Genomic DNA, 19,102 nt, shown 5'->3' on the forward strand with positions numbered 1-19,102 from the left:
AGGATTGGCCACACCGCAATATCCACATCCCCACACAATGCCCCGGTCCCCTATGCGCACACAGGATGGGAGAGAAAAGACAGGGAAATTAATAGACCCCATAGAGCTCCACTCATAGCCTATTTGTAAGAAAATTAAAGATTTGCTTTTCAGATGCTGGGGCCATGCTCCTACCAGACAGCTGGCAAATGGGAGAGATTGGGAATGATGGAATGGATCAAATTATTTAAATGAGAAAAATAAATTCACACACAGCCTAGCCGCCGCCTGTGACAGACCCGGTTTATTTATCTACTGTATCGGCACCGCTTTGTCTCTGTCAAAAAGGTCATTAAACTCGCCTAACTGCGTAATTCCAGCCTCCTGCTCCAGACTCGCTCCACAGCCCTTCCCTTCCCCTGACACCCAGCGCCACTTGAAAAAAAATTTATTATTGTTAATAAACAAGGTGGTTTTTTTTTTTAACCCTTCCTAGCGTGCGCCCACACGGGTCCTCCTCCCATCCCACGGAAAATTACAGTTTCTCTTTATCCTTTCTCAGGAGGAAAGGGGGAGGGAGTGCCATCCCACCCCTGCCTTGCAGGAAGAGAGGGATGGGGAGCCCCAGGGTGCGTCTTAGCTGCCCCTCTGATTATAAGGACTTAGCCTCCTTCCTCCGAAGCCCCTGTCCTAGCGGAGCGCGGTGCAGTCCTGCATACCACAGCAGAGGGTCGGTGGGGCCTGGGCTCTCACGCCCCTACCAGCCTGCAGCTCCCTCAGCCCAGCTTGGGCAATTCCCTTTGAATTCTGTCACCCCCAGCCCCAGCCCCAGCCAACTCTGATTCCATAAGGGCTGGGATTAGGGAGGGAACCCGTTGCTGGTCATTCTCTGGTAGCCGCCGTCCAGCCAGCCCCAGCAGCGAGCTAGCTGGACAGCGAGCCTCCGCCGACGGCGGGCTCCGGGTCCCTCTGCTCCCGGCGGCGGCGGGCGCGTCTCCTCCGGCAGGTCTGGCAGGTTGAGCCGCTGCGCTGCCGCGTCTCCCAGCTGCCGGTGCCAGCTCTCCCGCTCCGCGCCCGGCTCCCAGGCTCCGTGCCCTCGCAGTTGAAGGAACTAGGAACTGGCAGGCGGGTGGGGACTTCTGGGGATCGAGGAGGGTCCTCGCTTTAGGGGCGCCCCCCCCCCCCAAAAAAAAACCCCACAATAACCCGCGGCCAGGATCCCCTTCCCCGCCCCCTGCGCAGGTGTGAGCGCGAGAGTGTGGCCGCGGCTGGTGTGAGTGTGAAGTGTGTGTGCGCGGAGGGAGCGGGCGGCGCGGGAGGGAGGCGGGCGGCAGGGCGCGGGGCGGGGGCTGGGCGGGAGTGTGTGCGCGCGTGCAGCTCCACTCCGGGGCTTTGTGCGAGCCGGGCCGATAGCATCGGCGGCGGCGGGAGGAGGAGCGGCCGAGGCGCGTGCAGCCCGCCCGCCAGCGCCCGGCAGCCCGGCAGCCCGGGCAGGTGGGAGCCCGCGGGAGGGAGCCGAACCGACGCGAGCGGGAGCCGAGTCCGAGGAGGCTCGGGCGGAGCGCAGGAGCCTCGCTAGCGGGCGGCCCGTGGGCGGCAGCCGGGCGGGCGGGGCAGGCGCCGGCGGGGCGGCCCCCCAGTAAGATGTGCGCGGCGCCGCGGGGCGCCCCCTACTCGCTTCGGCGCTCGGGAGCCGGGCGGCTGGGCCAGGCGGCGCCTCGGGGGCTGCAGCGCGCCCGCGCCTAGAGCTGCCGCCCCGGGGAGCCCGCCCGCCACGGCCGCGCCCCGGGCACGCTCGGCGGCGCCCAACGATGACCGCTCCCTGGCGGCGCCTCCGGAGACTGGTGTGGGAATACTGGGCCGGGCTCCTCGTGTGCGCCCTTTGGATCCCGGACTCGCGCGGGATGCCCCACGTCATCCGGATCGGTAAGCGCTCCCCGGAGCTGGGGTCTCCGTGCGCCGGGCGGGCGGGGGCGGGAATGGGGGGCCTCTGGACACGACCCTAAGGGATTCCCTCCCCCACAACCTTTCCTGGCGGTTAGGGCCGGCCGGGGGACCCCCTGGAGCTCTTCCTGGCGAGGACAAAGTTCCAAAGCCGGGGTCACAGGCCTTACTTATTGGAAAGGAGGCAGCCGGGCCGCGGGGGTCGAGGGGGCGAGGGCGCGGGGCCCTTGGCGCGCTCCCGGGAGGCCAGACCTCGCCGAGCATAGCGGAGCGTTCCGGCCCCAACCCGAGTGGCGAGTGGCAGGCGCAGCTCCTGGCGCCTGCCAGCACGACCGGCTGCAGACCGAGTTCTGGGACCCGCTTCTCTGCGGAGCGGAGCCCTGGGGAAGGCGCCAACTTCTCTCCCCGCCTCGCTCCCCCGGGGCCCCTCGCCCCTGCCCAGGGCATGGCTCTAGCGGCCGCTGTGGGTACGCAGGGTATAGCTTCACATGACCCGGCAGCCAGCTCCTCCCGGGGCCGCCCTTGGCGTTGGTGGCCCGCATTCGGCCCCGTGGCATGGGGCAGGGGAGCGGCAGCCCCTCGCGGCCGAGGCCTCTCGGGCCTGGGGCTTGGGGGCAGCGCAGGTGGGGGAAGGGAGCCATCGAGCCTTCCCAGCGCGAAGAAGAGAGGGAAGGCGAGGAGAGGAGGGACGCGAGCGGCTTTTAAAGTTAGCGGAAAGCCCTCCACAGCTGCCGGCGGCTGGCGGGGCTGCGAGCAGCTTTCTTGAGCTCCTGCGTCTCCGCATCTCTCCTCGCCGCCGCCGCCGCCGCCGGAGATACTCACTCCGGCTTCAACTTTGTTGTGGCCAGCGCCCTGAAGGCATTGCTCTGGGCTGTGCGGGGTTGGGGGTAAGGGGAGGGGGGTTGGGGCGCTGCTTGTCCAAGGGCCAGGCCGGGCCTGGCCACGCGGGAGCCTCCGTCACGAAGGCCCTGCACCCGCCGCCAGGCCGGAGACCTGGGCCGCCTGGGTTCGCGAGGCGCCGCCGCCAGCGTCTGGCACGAGGCAGCGAGCGGGCAGCGCTTTGCTGAGCCAGAGCTGCCTTCCTCCCCTGTGGCTCTCCTCCAGGTGCGGCCCCTGGGTTGCCAGGGCGTGCAGGGAACCAGTGTCGGGTTTGGCTTCGTACTTGAGGATTTTCCCAGGAGGCGGTCAGATTGTGGGAATCTGTCTCCTCCGTCTCTCTCTCCAGGATCCCCAGACGCTCTGGAACTCGCTGTCTGGATGGTGGTAGACGCACTGCCCTGGTCGGGGCTTTCGTTCCGTGCCCAGATCCCGGCAGGTGCACACGGGAAGGCAGAGGAGCCCAATGACTGAAACCCTTTGCAGTGCAGGGTGTTCCTGGCAAGCCAAAAATATCTCTGTCTCTGCCCCAGTGCCCAGTGTGGTCACCATTCTAGGGGCACGCAGCCCCTTGGTAGTGGGCCAGTCCTTTCTTTATTCCATGCTTCCTTCCCTCTGTTTTTTTTTTTTTTTGGGGGGGGGGGGCTGCATGGTAGGGTGCTCTCGGGAGGAAATGGGGGCGGAAAGGTGCTAAGTGCTCGGCTCACGCATTGCAGGGTCCTCTTTCCTCTGCAGGGATGGGATGGGCATGCTCCCAGCCCAGCCTTAGGGATGGAGGTCTTTGGGGCCCCAGAAAACAGGAGCAGGGGAGACCAGCCGCAGAGGAACCAGCGGAAGGGGGGTAGGATAATGTACCCTCACCTGCCCCCCTCCCCCCTGCGAAATGGACTTGCACCTCAGGGCCTGAGGGGAAGCCTCAAACCCGCCTGCCCTTTCTCGGGTTCAGCATGTAATAATGCAATTAAGGACGGCAAAGCCCTCTTCTCTTCTAATCTCCTTCGTATTAAGCCCCAGGATTAATTAGCGTGTCGGCCCAGGCCATTTGTATCAGAGAGCCTGGCCCCATTTGATTTTCAGCTGGAGGACTGGTTTGCCCTGAGGATGCCAAATGTGACCACCAGCTCCGTGCCAGTTTGGGCGGAGGATGGGCAGGCTCTGGGGCCACTGGGCTTCTCTGGAGCCTCCTGGGGAGTTGAACTCCCATCCTTCTGAGCCCAGGCTCAAGCCTCAGCTGGCGTCAGGGAACTACAGTGGACACAGCACAGAGAAAGATTCTCTTGCCGAAACCCAAACATACCGCCCTGGCTGGGCCCCGTGCCATCTCCCTTTTCTCCTCCCTCCTCACCCCTGTGATCTCAAGGCTCTGGCTGGAGCTGCAGGAATGGAGGCCCCAGAAATTGGGCTCAGGAGTGTGCTGTGTCCCTGGTTCCCGAGATGAGTGCCTAAGCCGCTGGGAGCCGAATCCTTCTCCAGCAGGCAGGCAGGCAGACAGGCAGGCAGGCAGGCGTGGCGAGCACCGGCCAGGGAGAGGGTTTCCTGCAGGTGTGCAAAGGGCTCTGTGGGTTGGGGAGCAGTGTACCGCCCCCTTTCTTTGTGCCTCGTTTGGGGGCTGAAATCTCCTCTTAGACAAGGAGATGGATAGCCCAGCAGCGTGACAGAGTGTTCAAACAACCCGTCTTGAATAGATGAATTGCATTGCTCTGTCTTTTTGTAATTGTGTCTATCAGAGGGAGAGGTCAAGGCATTGATTGCTCGGATGGTTTGCAAGTAACAAAGGAGAGTGAGGGAGAGAGAGTAATTGGATTGTAGTCTGCGGGTGGAAAAATGATCATCGATTATTTCATATGAATATGTGGAAAGATGTATTCTGCGTGTGATTATCAGGTACTGCTCACTGAAGGTTTGCAAGGCATACTGTGCAGCATTTTGCTATTATTATCATCATCATCATCATCGTCGCTATTATTGTTCAGGTGGATACTGGTCTTAAGTCATGGAAAGCAGTTTAATGCATGGGTCTTCTCAGCCAAAAGGGCCCAGGAACCTCATGTGGGGGCCTGGATTTTCTGGTTACATGACTCAGAGCCTGAAGGGGAGGGTCCCTAGCCTGGGAGCCAGGAGCCCTGGTTTTTTGTGTTTTTTTCCCCCCTCTATCTTCCGCCAGTTTACTGGGCCACTTTGTTCACATTGTGCTCTCCCCCAACCCAGAGCCTGTTTCCCTCGCCGTACGGTTGGGTTGGCCGTGATGGTTCGGGCGATTTCGTGGCTCCCAGATTCCCCTTAGTGCAGGGTGGTGGGGATGTCTGCACCGGTGTGGATCTGCTGCTTAGATTCATCGTGGTTCATGAGGCTCCCTCATGTTACATACATGCTGTAGGATCGAGGGCCAGCCTGGAATTTGAAAAGGGAATCAGACAGCGGTGGCAGCAGCTGGGGAGCTCGAATGGATGGTGCTGATCTCTAGCCAGCCAGGGGTGAGGTTCAGAGCCAAATGACTGCAGAGACATAAAGCAGGTGTGCGTGAGTGTTTGTGTGTGTGTGGGCGGCAGAGGTTGGGGGAGGACTGGGGCGGAGGGAACGGCTGGCTGAGCTCCCGACTCTCTGAGCATCTCTACAGGCGAAGTAGATTGGAGCTATGAGGCCCCCTGATCCCCAGTTGGGGGGCCCAGCAGGCACTTGCAGTCTGTCCCAGGGAAGTGAGCCCCCCCTCCCCCCCCGAGTTCCCAAACCAGCTCCATCTGCACCTCCTCCCATGATTTCTCCCAAATGGTCCTGAACGTTCATCTCTTGAGTTTGGAAGCTGCTGCCTGTAAAACAATGAGAAATCTCTCGCAGTGACTGGTGATGCGCTGAAACATCACCGCCTTGTAGAAGCAGACAGGAGCTGAGTGAAGATCAATAGGGGTTTCCCCCCTGGAAGTAAATAGCTCCAGACAAGACCTGGGAGTGGCCCGAGGGGCCTTAGAGAGCAGGGACCTGAGGAATTTCTGCCTCCACATTCAAACCCAGCTGCTCCTGTCAGCCCAGGCATCCCTCCTTCTCCAGCTCGAGTTTAATTTCGTCTTGATTCTGCCTTGCGCTGCGCTAAATAGTCTTTTGACGTCGGGATGATCTGGGGTTTTTCAAGGTGCTTTATTCAGGGTGAGCCAGGCACCGAGTCCTCGCTAGACCCTCCCAAGGTCATTTGCATCCCCCTCCCTCAGACACACCAGCTGATCTCAGAAGTCAGCCCTGCTGGGTAATTTGAAAGGACTTTTCCGGGGGCCACTCCTTAGCCCCTCCCCCTGCAGGAAAGCAAGGCTGCCTTTTCGGATCCTTTGTGGGGCCTATGGGCCTCCCTGAGTCACTGTGTTCTACCAGTACTCTCTGTCCCTGCCCCAGGAAACAGAGTCCACTCCGTGGCGGGGGTGGCGTGGGGGGTGGGGGTGAGAGGACAGGGCATTACAACAACCTCTCCTCTTGGAGGAGGGGCAGGGCTGTATGTGGAAGAGGCTGCAGGGCTGCCTGGGGTGCTCTTTTAGGAGGAGATATGGTTGTGCTCAACCATGGAGGCCAAGCTTCCTCCACCCTGTAACTGATAGCTGCCCTTGCCTCTGCCTCCCAGGGTTTTAGCCTGAGCCCCGCTTTGCTTGCTCAGGACCCTGCGGAGGGAACAGAAAGCAGCTGCTCCACTTGGCTGGGCAGCCGCAGAGAGGAGCCCCGAGCTCCCAGGCTCTGCCTGGCAACAGAGGGGACTGCGGCTCCAGGCTCAGGGCTCTCCCTCCGGGGCCAGCACCCAGCAGGCCCCACTGGCCATCCCCAGGCTGGTGTGATGGGGTTGGAGCTTTGGCTGGGTGGGTGGGCCCAGGCCTGACAGATGCAGATGGGGGGCCTTGTGTGAGCTTGTGGCTTGAATAGCTCTTCTCCCAGGTGCTGATTCCCAGCAGTTGCACCAGGGGGCAGTGTGTCTGTGCCCAGGTGGCTTGGTTGGGCCACGGCTCCTGCCTGGGAGCCCACCTTGGTCTGGAGCACAAATTAATAAAACAACAACCGTACGCTGGCCCCCACATTATTTGAGCACTTAGCCACTGCTAGGCACTGTGCTAAGTGCTTTTCACACAACGACTAGTCACGTGGGTGAACAGCACATGGTCAATAAATGGAGCTGTTGCCTTTCCCCCATCAGCTTATGCAGTCCTCACCGCCCTGCAGGCATTGTTCCCATTTTACAGATGAGAGAACTAAACTTGGCGAAGTCGCCTGTCCACACTCACACAGCCAGTAAGGGATAAGGCAGGATGAGAACACCCCTCCTGTCAGCCTGACTCCAGAGCCTGCGCTTTTAGCTGCCTGTGTAGTTGGGAGATAGAAAACAACGATTTTTGCAGGCAGCTGAGTGCAGTGCCCCACCCCCATGGTTCTGGGTGCTGAGTGGGGCGGGGCTGGGCTGTCACCGCTGTGGGGGATAGCTGTGGGCTAGGCGACATTAACCCTGCCGGTGCCAGGGAGACTGCCCTTGCTGATGGGCCATGTGGCAGATATGCTTCCTTGAGAGGACAGGTTTGGATGGTGGTTCCCACTCTGGCCGCCAACACACATTCTTATTGTGACTACACCCACCTTGTTCGGCCTTCTGCACTCTGCCCAGCACTTTAATCCAAGCCTGAAACAAAGCTTGGACTCTCCATTGAGTATGGCCAGTTTCTCTCCCCACCCCGCAGGAATGCCTTTGCTCTGGGGCCTCCACCTTACATGTCCCCTGCAGCCATTAGGTTGTTCTCAAAGACATCCTCAGAGCCTTGAGGAAGTCCCAGGGCCTCATGTCTGGGTCTTCCCCTCATCTCCTTCCCCATCGGCTAGGGACCTGGCCAGAGAAGGTAGCTGGTGAATTAGCTTTTTATTGTCTACTCCTTCTGTGACCTCCTTTGCCCCTCCCCAATCCTCTCTCCTCTCCTCTTCAACATCCTTTCTAGGCTAATAGGTCTTAGGGTCATTTTCTTTGTAAACAAAAGTCACATCCCAACCTTCTAAATAGAGCCTGCCTTGCTAGGAATCAAGTTTGGGGGACAATATGAGGGCAAGGCACACTGACACTGGGCCCTGGAATTAGCGTTGCTGTCCTGCAGACAGTATGGGTAGGGTGTGGGGACCTGGGTGTAAGAGCTTCCCAATCCACCCTTCCCCATCGGGAAGACCTGACCCTTCTATCCCACCACGTTCCTTCTCCCGGGGGGACACGGAGTGACTGGACAATGGTGGCTGCCAGGGACTGACCTGTTCTAAAAGTGGGGGAAGCTGCACTGCCCAGAGCCCCTACAGAGGTGACAGATTTGAGACAGGCACAATCAGACAGATCATGTTATTTTCTAGGGCCTCAGTTTTTCCAATCTGTAAAATGGGGATGATACTGCCTGCCTCATAGAGTCAAATAGGTGTGATGTCTTTTCAAAATATTGTAAGTGCTGTCCTAAGGTCAGCTTTTCTCCTTTTGTTGTTTGAGGAATCTGACATGCGCAGGGCCAGGACTAAGGTGAGGTGTGTGAGGCAGCTAAAGAGCAGGATTTCAGGAGGCTCTCAAGTGGCAACTTTGCGTTTGCATAACTGGACGGGAGAGCAGGTGCCCCACTGGCCTCCCACCATCACCTGTGTTTGCCCATGGAGTCCATGTTTTCTTGTGCTCCAGAGACAACATCTTAACGGAGTTGTGATTGGGAGAGAGGAGACTGGACTGAGGGTGGGGTGGGGGGAATTTGAGGACAGCAGGCCATTCTGAGTTTGCTTTGATCTCCGTTGGCCACATTTTGTAGCAGCCATGCCCAGAGCACCCTCCCCACCTCATCTTTCCTTTGGCATTACCTCCAGGGTCCACACTGCCTCCTGCTCCAGCCGGTCCCTCCCCTCTTCTCAAAGGTCACCTTCCCACATCCCTCTCCTCTGACCTTTAGACCTGTTTACTAATGCTTATCGACCGTGGTTATAGTTTTGCTTGTGGGTGTCTAGGGCTTTCTCTAGTGCATGTGTGTTTTGCCATGGAGCTGCCCAAGGGTACCTAAGGCTACCTCTCCCTCATCACTACCAAGAGGCAGCATGAAATAATATGTCTTATTGATTCTAAGAAGAACACACACACACACACACACACACACACGTACACACAGTTTCACATCTTTAAAATCAGTGTGTCTCACAAGTCATGTATGAGTTTACTTGCAAGATTTTTTTCTTTCTTGGCTCTTCGCTTTGATGAAATAGGATGGACCTGAGTTTGAATGTGAGTCAAATATAGTGCTGATGTGTGACCTTGGGTAAGTCACTTTACCTCGGAGCCTCCATTTCTTCAGCTGTAAGATAGAATTATTAATATTAGCTTAATCTATATTCAGATGTTTTCGACCTACAAAAATGTCGTATGGTTGAATCTTATTGTACCATCTCCATCGGGTTAGTGTGAGGATTAAAGGAGATAAAGTATATACAGCTCCTTGCACAGTGCCTCATGCTTAATAAATGTTAGGAGAAGAGGATTCCCCAAGGGTGGAGGCCATGTCTCCACCTTCAGACTGTGAGCTCTGAGGCTGTCTGCTTCTCATGTACCCTCTGCCTTATGCCAATCCTCATGCTCAATACTCCAGGCAGCTCAATATGCGGTGTTTGCCCACTACCCGCATACCCATGTGCCTGCAGTGGAATTTGCAGCCTGTGACAGTTATTCACCATGCTAGGGAGCAGGCGAGGTGTCCTTCCCGGATGTCAGCTTCCAGACACCCCCCGGGCCTGTTATTTCTCACACACCTGCAGCCACAGGGTGCTGGTTTTCCCCTGCATTCGCAGCATTTTTGCTGAAATGCATTTTGCATGTATCTAGTGATGGGATGATTCTGGTTATGCGATGCTCTTGAGGGATTGGCCCAGGGAGGCCTCATCAGTCCTTGGATGGGGAGTCCAATCTGGCTTGCTGGGCAGGCAGCAAGTGCAGCCCAGAGAGGGTGTGTGGCTGGAGGCTGGGCCCCTGGGGATGAGACACTGCTGGCTCTGCTGGGAGACACCAGGTAATGAGGCTGCAGCAAAAGCCAGGGAGGAGAGAGTCCCCGTAGTGATAATTCAGATGGGAGAAAAATGAGATGGAGTGGGATTGGGAGGTGTGGGGGAGAGTGGCTGCTCGACTCCAAATCCTTTGGTTCCATGCTGAATGGTGGCGAAGAAAAGCAGAGGGGAAAAGAGGAGCAAGAAGGAGCTAAGATCCTTGTTTGTGTGCAGAGGGTTCCGATCCAGAGGAGACAATTAAGCCTTGCACTGTTAAAGGGGCTGATGCACACCGGCTGCCGGTGGAAGGGGGTTTATAGAGTTCTCAGAACCACTGCAGGGATGAGCTCTTTAAAGATGCGAACAAGGGAGACCTCTGCAAAGCCTTCCCGCATCTGCTTTGCAGAACTGAAATATGCTATTCCGAAAAGCCTGCCCAATTGGGCGGAAAAGCAGGAGCAGGCAGCCGCGGACTTCCCAGGGCTCCAGGCATCACATCTCCCTGCCATGGTGGAGAATTACAGAATCCAGGCTGAAAAAGAAACCCGGGGGTCATTCCAGGCCTCTGATTCCCAAACATTAGCATGCAGAAGGATCACTGGGAGCGTTCAGTAAAATGCAGACTGCTGGGCCCCACCCTCACAGCCTCTGATTCGGTGTGTTCAGGCCGAGGCTTGAGAACTTGCATTTTGACAGGTTCCTAGATAATGCTGATGCTGTTTGCCCGAGGACTATGCTTTGAGAACCACTGTTCTAAGCCCCAAATCCCTTAGCATGTCTCATCTCTGATTGAACACCACCTGTATGAGAAAGCTCGCCACTTTTGACCTTGCTCGTTCCTGATTGCAAATGTTTTGGCCCCTTCCAATCTTTGTTGCAAATTTCCCCCTCAAACATGTTTCCCTGCAGTTTCAGGGAAGGCAGTGTAATGTGGACATTGAAAATGTAGCATCTGAAATCTGTTTGACTTTAAGTTCATACACACACACACACACACACACACACACACACACACAGGCCCGATGCATGAAATTCATGCATGGGCCCGGTGCATGAAATTCATGCATGGGTAGGGTCCCTAGGCCTGGCCAGTGATCAGGGCCATCTGTGGGGCGACTTGGCAGGGCGATGGGGCAGAAGCGAGGGGAGGGCCCCCCACTGGCACCTGCCTTGGCCAGCCTGGCGTAGCCTGCTCACTGACCCCACCCCCCAATCGCCCTGCCACCTCTGTGAGAGGTGACTGACAGGGCCGGCACTCATATATATATATTATTGTTGTCAGTATTCTGTAATTCTGTCTCCCTTTCTCCCCTCTTTGCCCCTCTCTACCCTGTCCCTGTCCCGCCCCAGGCCTTCACCACACTATTGTCTGTGTCCATGGGTTCTGCATATATGTATATAAGTTCTTTGGACTTTAAACTCTGATTCTCTCCCTCCAGGCTCTGTCACTTTGGGTAAGTCACTTCACTTCTTTAAACCTAGATGTTCTCATCCGCAAAAGGGGGGATAATAATAGATTTGATCTTGTGGGATCACGTGAGAATTAACATACTTGGAACAAAGGAAGCTCTCGGTACGTTTTAGCAATCTGGCATTGAGGAGAAGCTCACAGGTCCTGCAATCCAACAGCCTGAGTTTGAAAGCTGCCTCCATCCCTTCCCACCTGTGTGATCTTGGGCACGTTATTTAATTTTGCAAAATAATAGTAATACGGTGGAACCTGCGTCACAAGGTTTTTGTAAGGATTAAATTAGTTCATGCATGTGAAGTTTAGACCATAGTCACGTAAGAGCTCACTGAATGTTACCCATTTACTCTTACAATTATGATCTCCCTGCCCACTGATTCTGGTTCCAGTTTGCTCTCTGTCCCACAACGAAGCCCTACAGAAATGTAAAGGCGTTCCTCTGGATTACAGATGCCCAATTCTTCTGCCGAGAGCTAATCATAGTACTGCTTGTGTATTGAAACCAGGAAGCTCGTCACCTCATCAGATCTGGTTATACAACCCCAGACTATTTTGGCCTGTCAGCAGCTGTTTCACTCTGTTGATTTACACTGAGCTGGTGATCCCAGGAGATCACGAGGTCTTTTCCACGGGCATCGCTGCTGATCTATAACTCCTCTCATCCTCTCATTGGCAGTTGATCTTTTGAGCCTAAAGGCAGGACCTGTCATTTATCCCTAGTAAATCCTATTATTGAACCCTTGGGTGGTTATTCTTCTTTTTGTTTCTGGAGCACCAAAGCCTGTTCCCTTCCCTCCATCCTCAGGAGATAGGCATGAATTCCACCGTCGTCTTCCTCCCTGACCGCCCCCCCCCCCCAAGGGTCTACTGTAAAGAGGCGGGGTGGTTACTGGCCTGCAGGATGGTTGGGGTTGGGAACCACTGCTCTGGGTAGTGATGCTTCTGTGGCTCCCTTTCTGTTGTCTTGTATGCTTTGTGCTCTCTGAGCCTGGGATGAACACCCCCTCTCCCTTCAGCTGTGTCTGCCATCAATACATTAGTCAGGCCATGACCAGTGTCAGAGTCTGTTGGTTTTATTCAGTGGTCTTGGATCCATGACTGCCTTACACTTTGACCAGCTTTGAAATCCTATTGGCTTCCTCATGTTCTCACGCCTTTTATGACCTGCCCTGGTTGGCACCTCCAGACTCACACACTGTTCCACTTTCCCTCACACAACTTCTCAGCTCCACTGTCCTGAACATCCAAGACCCCAGGAAGCATTGGGCCTTCCCTCATACTCTGTGCCAACTTCTAGTTATCTCTCAGGTCTCAGCAATCACGTCTCTCCCTCCAAGAAGCATTTCTTGACTCCCATCTCCTCCTGTGAATCCCACAGTGCCCTGGACTTCCTTGTCATAGCACTTGCTATGCTGTAATTCATGGTTACCTGTACATGCACGGGCCAAAGCTGACTTGTCCGATGCATCCATCTATCGCTATGTGTGGCACATTGTAGGTGATTAATGACTATTTGTTGAATAAATGAGTGCATTGATGAATAGAGTCATTTGAATGTAAGACAATCTAACTACCCTGTCATTCAGTGCAACACATTTTCCATGTTGTCAACAAGATTTCATGGAAGACATTGTTAGTGTCTTGGATGAAGTCTGTGTTCTAGTAATGTCCATGTCTTCTTCCACTGCATCAGCTTGGCTAAGACCTTTTCCATGTAGAGTCTACAATCAGGGGTCCTCAACAGTCTACAATCAGGGGTCCTCAAACTTTTTAAAGTGGGGGCCAGATCACGGTCCCTCAGAGAGCTGGAGGGCCGGACTATATGAACTACTAATTCCTACTGTAACACCTCGGCTGCGCTCACTGCCCAAAAAACCTGATCAGACTCCTCTGCGGGGCCGTAGTTTGAAGACCCCTGATTGTAGACTGTTGGGGGTAGCTGGAGAATACAGGGGAGTTGGCTCTTCTTTCTCAGGCTTGGTCTTCATATCTGTTGTCTGGTTCATCTCATGCTGCTCCTCTTGAGAGAGACACAAGTTGTCTACTTCAACAAAAGACAGAAGAAAAGACCATGCTCTACCTGCCTTTTCTGGCCTCAGCCCACCCTCCTTCCCTCTCTCCCCTCAGCATCTCTGCTGCTCACTCTGGGAGCTGAACCACAGAAGGGAACGTCTGCTGTTCCTTCTTTAATAGGCTGGTCACTCAGGACAGCTGCCTGGCAGGGCTGTAGCTGTATCACTGAGCTGCCACCAGGCATGGGACAGGCCTCCTCTTTTCCTGTCGTCCCCATATCACTGGATCCTGATAGGATGTGTAGGCAACAAGACGACATGCCAGCTTTATAGAAAGCAAGGCTGTCACTTAACCTGGAGCTTCAGGCTCTATAGACAGTCAGCCTGGGCCGTTTAACACTGGGAACATATCCACCATTCACCCTGGGTTCTGGGGAGTATTGCACATGTGAATGTGTGCACATGTATGTGTCTGTGTACTCGTAAGAGGCAGCCAATTGGAGGTTTATTTCTGTAGCACAGCACAGGCTTCCAAAATTGGGGCTCACCAGTCATTCTTTACCCCAAGCCTGGGGAGTGAGTACATGGACTTTCCTTTGGATCAGTGGGGAAACTGAGGACTTAAGTGATGGCCCCAATTCCTGACGGAGGGACTCATCTGTGTACCACATTAGTATAGCTGAGAGTGAGGGCGGTACAGGTTTGCAGTGCAGCCTCCTGAATATGACAGGACTGGGACCACCCCTGAGGCCAGGCCCTCCCCTTTCTTGCTTCCCTCCCCAAGGAAACAGATGACACATTATGAGCAGAAGGAGCCTGTTGCCTACATGGCCATTTTTCCTGCTCAGTTTAATAGCGGTGACAGCCGTCTATTTTACTTGCCTCGTAACATCGAATCAGTAAATAAAATATGGGTGAACTCGCAGGTTTAGCTGAATTATGGCTGGTCCATGGGGACCGAAGGCTGGGGAGAGTTGAGCAGAAATAACATCCCCAGCTTCTTGCAAGAGAGGCCGAGCCTGTGTCTTTCTCTGGATCCAGAAAGTCTTTCTGTGTTGGAGGAGGTCAGGCAAGGCCATCCGGTTGACCAGTCTCTGAGCCCATGGGGAAGGTAAGTGGAGGCACCCCAAATATTGGCCTTCAGGAGTGCATTTCCTGTCCCCACTCTTTTCTATCACAGATTGGGATACAGAGAACTGAAGGGGGGAATGACTGGAGTCCACACCCGATGAGCCATGAGGAAAATATTACGAAAACATGGGTCTGTAACCCCCAGTCTATTAGGAAAATTCCCTGTTACACCCCGTACACACACACACACACACACACACACACACACACACACACACACACATACACACACAAGTTTTAGGTTTTAAATTTTCAGCCTTAAGAAAGATAAGGAGACTAGATCTTTCCACTGTGGCAAAAAGGACTTATAAACCTTTTTTTTCCATGTTAAGGGAGAAGTACAAATCAGATTCACACGTGTTTATAAAAGCTTGTAGATGATGATATACCCTGTGTGGTTTGGCAAGAAGCAGGGAAATTAAGGTTGACCCCTAACCTCTGAGTTCAGCACCACGGAGAGCAACCAGGCCCTGGGGTAGCCAGTGTGCTCCGCCTGACTGCTGACTTCTCCAGTACGGGTGATGTGGTTATTGTAAGGTCTTGTTAAATGGGCATTCTTTTTCCAAATGCTATTCCTCTAGGACTCTGCTGCTCATAAACCAGGCTGAGGTGTTTAGCAGACACAGTGGGCTAGTAAGAACTGTTATTTGTGGCCGTTCAAATGGAGTATCTCACAGAAAAAGAAAATGAAGCGAATGGATAGAATTTTCTTCCCCCCCCCCCCCACGCCCCTCATAAATTGTAAATTGTTCTTAAACCTGTTCTGCCTTATACGGCTCATCTGCTGGGGAGCAGTAGCAGATGACAAAACGAGTAAATATTCCGTTGTCAAATATCACACCTGATACCAAGAATCTTCGCTCAGCTTGTCAGCATCATCTCTCGCATTGCATTTGGTAAGTAGGCATGTGTTATCTGTCTTCATCCTGCTAAATGTGATTTCTTAAAAGTATTTTGTGTGGTATTATTTTTTGAGTTGCAGAGCCCTGCATACCTGTAATAGAACTGTTTTCTGCTGATAGTAAATAAAATTACTTTTTGTTCAGGTCATGGGAATTGAATGTATCACAGCTTTGTGGCACTCCCCAAAGAACCCAGCGGTACCAGGTGCTCCACCACCTGCACGTATCAGTCTGAGAAGCCTCGTGACTGGGCTGGGCATTGACAAAGGTCTCTCCCACAGAGGAAAGTGACCTCAGCATGCCTCAGAGAAGAGGGGAGCTTTTGTCCCCCGCTGGGGCCTGAGAGTTGGCTAAAACTCCTGGACTAGAAGCCAAAGGGCACAGGAGGCTAAGAGTCTTGGAAGGATAAGAGTCAGAGGAATTGGCCTTTGCCTCTGAACAAGGAGTGAGGTTTAGGTGAATGGGCTCCAGGGATTTAGGAGGCAAGATGGCACCTTGAAGTCATACAGCAGCTGGAACGATCTGAAATGGGCAGGGAGGAAGGGGGGCCTACAAAGTAGGGTACTCTGGGGACCCTGACTCCGTCCAGCTCAGTAAGAGGGGACTGGGGTGTTTGCTGCTCCTGCTTGGATTCCCAGAACCAGAGAAATCTGCTTTGGAAATGTGGCTATTTTTATGCTGTTTGTAATTGTTTGTTTCCTGTCTTCTTCACGAGAACTCTGGGCTGACTCATTGCTTCACTGAACATTTTTGAGTGTCCACTCTGTACTGAAGAGCATGCAGAGCAGGGGATTGTGGGGGTCCCAGGCGCACAGAGCAGTGTTCCTGGACCTGCTGGCATCTAAATGGCCTCACGTAGGTTCGAGAAGCTGACCTGCCGTGATAGCTGTGGCTCCTTGAACATTTAGGTCCATATGGTTCAGACCAGAGCCCTACACTGGATCTTCCTCATTTTCCTGTGTACTGGGAAGGAGAACCGAGGCTCAGAGAGCAGAGGCAAGCTAAAACCCACCCAGCACAACCACCACTCTTCCCTGTCACCCACCCTCCTTCTTGTCCTTGCGCCTTCATAACCATTCTATCGCTGCTGTTGTCCTGAGAACTCTTTCTCCTGACCTGTCACACGCCATCCTCAAGCCCCACTCAGGGTTCCTTTTGGCCAGTTCTCTGTCTCCTGGAAGAACTGGACCTTAACATCTCCAGATGGGGTGGGTACCGGTGTAAGGAGGAAGGAGAATGGTAGGGGCAGGGGTTCATATCCTATTTGGAATCTCTGAAGGATACGGATCTGTCTCCTGGGTGAGAAAGTTTTTCTTTCTGGCCGATCCAGAGTCTTCCTGTTGCAATGTGAATCCGCCTCGCCCGTGACCTGACATGGCTATTTGTGGAGTTGGGGAGGGAGCAGCTAGATTGGAAGCCAGTAGCTTCAGGGACTTTTCTTCTGGGGCTGTAGCAAAGAAGCTCTCAGACAATTAAACTGAAATGGCTACAATTTTGCTCACAAGGCCTTGGACAGATTTATAATATTTTCTCTTCTAAAAAATTGGGACTTTTTTTTCGTGGAGACAGTAATTTATGGAATAATCAATTTCTTTATCTACCTAATACATTGGAGTGATTTGTCAGTGTGGGCATCAATCTCTCCCAGAGGCCGGGGAGGGCAGACAGCCTTGGAGCCTGACTCACCCACCAGAAGGTGGCTTTTCCTGTGAGCCACTTTGATTCCAGACCTGGATCTAAGGCCCATAGTGAGAAAGGTCTGGGGCTCCTGCAACCTCTCTCAGAGCAAAAATGTGAATGCTTTCTCCTTACCAGTCTCGGCCCCACCCAGAGAGAAGTGAAGTACAGCACGTGCTGTCCCCATTGTACAGGTATGAGACGAAGTGCCACAGAGGATGTTCAAAGACCAGAGCTCGAGATGTGAGGGCAACAGTGGTCATCTCTAAATCTCTGAGGGCTGCAGCATGGAAAAGGGAGCAAACCTGGTTTCAGAGGTCCCAGTAAAGAGAATTGGGGCCAGTGGGTGATGGCCCAAGAAGGCAGACTTGGATTCAATACAAGCTATCTCATAGTCAGTGCTATCCTAATATATAAAAACCTAGGGTCCATAACATCCAAAACGACCGAAGACTCGCTGGGTTGCCGTGGTGACCCTGCACTGACTGCCCACCACTGAGGACACCACGACCCAGCACTGACTGCCAAGGGGGCTGTGGATCAAGCCTGAAGAGAGGCCTGGAGAGAGAAGCAGGGTCTGATCTGTAGCCTCTGTGGCAGCTGTTGATCAGCCCTTGCCTCTCTCTTTCTCTCAGGCCCTGGCCAGCAGCCTTGCCTCTCTTTCTCTTGGGCCTCCTCTGGGGCTGCTGATCAGCCCTGCCTCTCTGATCAGGCCCATTGATAGGCCCAGAGACACTGACTGGCATAGAAACCAACCAATCAGAACCTAACCTGGGTGAACTGTGAAGGCAGAACCTAAGGTGGGGCTGAGGAGGGGTTTTAAGGGCAACAGATGTTTGGTGTAAGGTGTAAGAAAGCGGCTCAGTTTTTAATGACCAGGTTGGCAGTATAGTGCATATGGCTGTCTATCAGTGTAGATATAGTATTTTTGTCTGCAAAGAGCATCTCCTCCTGCTGAAAAAGGCTCCCCTCCCCATTTAAGCAATCCTATCCTATATAATCTATCTATACTACTAAAAGAGTAATATGCAAATTAAACTGGGTCGACTGGCCATCTTCCAGACATACGACTACCTTCTGGACAAAGCCATGGTGGTAGGGGCCAAGGCAGCGGCTGTTTGGGGCTATCAGGCCAGCAGGGGAGGGCAGTTGGGGGCAAGATCAGGCTGACAGGGATGGGCAGTTGGGGGTGATCAGGCAGGCAGAGGAAGTTGGGGGCAAAATCAGGCCAGCAGGGGAGGGCAGTTAGGGATGATCAGGCAAGCAGGCAGAGAAGTGAGGGGTGATCAGGCAGGCAGGCAGGCAGAGGGGTTAGGGGCAATCAGGCAGGCAGGCAGAGGCAGATAGGGGCAATAAGTCAGGTAGGCAGGTGAGTGGTTAGGAGCCAGCAATCCCAGATTGCAGTCATACATCCCCAAGGAGTAAGTGATTGGAGAGGGTGCAGGCTGGACTGAGGGGAACACCCTACCCTCATGCATGAATTTCGTACACTGGGCCACTAGTTCAAAGATAAAATAAGATACCGTGGGAAGTAGTGAGCTTCCTGTTATAGGAGATATTCAAGAATAGATTGTCTAGGGATGTTACAGAGGGGCCCTGGCTTGCTTTTTCTCTGGTGTTCCAGACATCCCCAGCTGTGCAGCTAGAGGTGCTATAAAAATCCAGGCTTCCACAGCTCCTTGAAAGGCCAGGGCCATCTGCTCCATATTACACAAATTCCATGAAGTTGAGCTTAAATGGTTGCAAGGAATACTCTGACCAGGCTCTTTCCTGCATGTCTCCTTCAGCATTTCATCTCTTGGCAATGCCATGGGTCAGGTAAGGAAGGAACCTGGGTGCTGCAGCCAAGTCTGGAGAAAGCCCTGCCATCAACGTTTTTGAGCTGTAAAAAGGCCAAATATGCAAGAATAGCTGATTTCATTTAATTTTCGTATCTCTCTGATTACCTTTTTTGTAGATGTAGAAACTGACACCTAAAAAATGGTGGCTAGTCCAAAGTCATACAGCTGGTCTGGGTGGAGCTGTATCCACTCATTCCTACAGGCAAGTTTCCTCAGCGAGACTTTATTGAGCACCTACTATATGCCAACCCTGTGATTACCCTTTGCCAG

At 53.9% G+C, this 19,102-nt stretch overlaps 1 protein-coding gene across 2 annotated transcripts in view; it reads left to right on the forward strand.

Moving 5' to 3' along the window:
• Positions 1 to 1,397: 1,397 nt before the first annotated feature.
• GRIK3 (glutamate ionotropic receptor kainate type subunit 3) overlaps positions 1,398 to 19,102 on the forward strand; it is a 196,355-nt gene continuing 178,650 nt past the window's right edge. The window contains exon 1 of one of the 2 annotated variants that reach the window (XM_084872609.1): positions 1,398 to 1,905. In XM_084872609.1, the coding sequence (XP_084728735.1) occupies positions 1,791 to 1,905 (115 nt within the window). In that variant the 5' untranslated portion in view covers positions 1,398 to 1,790. Of the gene's footprint in view, positions 1,906 to 15,203; positions 15,309 to 19,102 lie in introns of those variants that run through there. The other variant, XM_084872610.1, reaches the window with a different exon arrangement.

This window comes from Pipistrellus hanaki (genome assembly GCF_964339955.1).
Source record: "Pipistrellus hanaki genome assembly, chromosome: 2".
Lineage (NCBI taxonomy): Eukaryota > Metazoa > Chordata > Mammalia > Chiroptera > Vespertilionidae > Pipistrellus > Pipistrellus hanaki.